The following is a 2,009-nucleotide window of genomic DNA, read 5'->3' as shown; positions in this document are numbered from 1 at the left end:
CCCGGCGCTGCAAAGAGCTTCCGTAATGAGATGGAAGTGCCCCCTCCCCTCGTACAGCGTTCGAAAACGGCGCCTCGGCTTTTGCGGTCGTTTTCAGTCGGACGAAGGGAATTTAAGGACACCATACGGTCTGATGCCTCCCCCCGCACTCACGCCCTCTTGTCTCTTTGCAGCCGTCAAGATCATCGTCGGCATCCCCACCTTCGGCCGCAGCTGGAAGCTCAACGCCGAGAGCGGCATCTCCGGGGTGCCCCCCGTCGTCGCCGACGGCCCCGGTGACGCTGGCACCGTGACCAAGACCCCCGGTATCATGGCCTGGCAGGAGACCTGCCTGCTGCTGCACAACTCCAAGGTCGCCGACGTGCCGGTGAGTGCCGACGACAATAGCACGACCTGATGTCGTATCCATTCGCGGACTAGGAGCCCGTCGGACAACTCTTTACTTTTCCGCCTTCCCCGACGTAAACCTCCCGTGTGTCTTGTCCGCAGAACGACCGCCTGCTGCGCAGGGTGGGCGACCCCAGCAAGCGCCTGGGCTCCTACGCCTACCGCCTGCCCAAGAAGTCCGACGAGACCGGCATGTGGGTCGGCTACGAGGACGTCGAGTCTGCCGGCTACAAGGCAGCGTGGGTCAAGAACAGGGGTCTCGGTGGCATCGCCATCTACGACCTGTCCATGGACGACCCGCGCGGCGTCTGCGACGGAAACAAATTCCCTATCCTGCGTGCGGCCAAGAACGGCCTGTAGAGAATTAATTGTTTCCACTTTTGGGGCCCTGTCCGCGTGAACCGCGGATTCAGTGGCGAGCACATTACTGTGTTTTTCTTTTCTGAAACAAAAACTTAGCAAGGCTGTGATTTCTCGTAGGAAAACCGCGAAAAAAGGCGAGTTTACCGAATAATATTTCTATATTTGTTTAATTTTAACAAGGAGGTAGAACTATCAAATAAATTTACCTTCACTAATCTAGACCGTGACACGAAAGACATCCCTATCGAGTACTTAAAAAAAATATTGATACGTGAAACTGACAAAATTTGTACCTTTCTACAAAACCAATAAAATTGGCTTTCTTTTCCTAGAATTTTTTAAAACCAAATTTTTCTTTTAACCCGAAGACGGTGAGAGGGGTACTCCAGAACAAGTATCTCCACGCCATCCAATCCCATTCAATCCACTACCGCAGCTGGCCTCGCGGCCACGGAGGCACTCGCCGCCCAAGCAGATAGGCAACTCTAGTACCGGCAGAGTGTCCGGCGCGCTCCTCAGTGGAGTGAAGCCACGCCAGAGAGGTAGGCAACCCATTCGACCTGGCGCCTGCATGGGCTGGCGCGGCACCATACGTGGAGCAGCGAGGGAGAGATAAGAGAGGGGGAGAGGGAGGGGGAGTGAGAGAGAGAGAGAGATAGGGGGGAGGGAGACGAGAGTCATCACAGGCGGGCGCTGTCTGCTTTACATTTGAAGCGCATGCCCCTTTAACGCGCACAACGACGGGACCGCCTCTCTGAGCGCGCTCGCCAGAGAGCCTTCTGTGCCGAGTTCGGCTATACAACTCCCACCGCGACGGAGCAGTTGGCGGCCCATTTGACAAAACTCCCACACACCCTCTTCAAACGTCGAACACCACCGAGGAGGCGGGCAGCTGGACGCGAGCACCGAGCACGTCGGTGACGGAGAGGACGAGCGGCGGGCGGCGGGACTGTCCCGCACCTGCCGGCCCCTTTGGCGACGTCCTTGGCCCCGCGCGGCGTCCTCACAGGTTATGCGAAAAGTTTCAAAATTGGCCACCAGGGCGCGCGGCGGGGCGCGAGCCTTCGCTCTCTTACTTTCCAAGTTGAATACCCCTGGCCTCATTACGGATGGGTCCGGGGTGGCGGCCCCCGCGGCCCCTCACCGCACCCGACATGGCAGCCCCGTGAATACCACGACGTGGAGCGTCGGCGGGGGTACGTGAGGAGGGGCACTATGGAAATGCACAGGGCCCCTGTCCCCCTCCCCCCCGCCCCTCC

The 2,009-nt window shown here is 58.6% G+C and overlaps 1 protein-coding gene across 1 annotated transcript in view; it reads left to right on the top strand.

The window, feature by feature from the left end:
• LOC113205255 (chitinase-like protein Idgf4) overlaps positions 1–1,084 on the top strand; it is a 6,425-nt gene extending 5,341 nt beyond the window's left edge. Inside the window, exons 6-7 of the mRNA XM_052271051.1 lie at positions 174–367; positions 490–1,084. Coding sequence (XP_052127011.1) covers positions 174–367; positions 490–747 — 452 coding nt within the window. The 3' untranslated portion in view covers positions 748–1,084. The remainder of the gene's footprint in view (positions 1–173; positions 368–489) is intronic.
• Positions 1,085–2,009: the final 925 nt, after the last annotated feature.

The sequence above is a fragment of the Frankliniella occidentalis genome, unplaced genomic scaffold (genome assembly GCF_000697945.3).
Source record: "Frankliniella occidentalis isolate FOCC.00 unplaced genomic scaffold, Focc_3.1 Scaffold148, whole genome shotgun sequence".
NCBI classification, from domain to species: domain Eukaryota; kingdom Metazoa; phylum Arthropoda; class Insecta; order Thysanoptera; family Thripidae; genus Frankliniella; species Frankliniella occidentalis.
The sequence above is the reverse complement of the archived record's forward strand: the minus strand, read 5'-3'. Positions and strand labels throughout refer to the sequence as shown.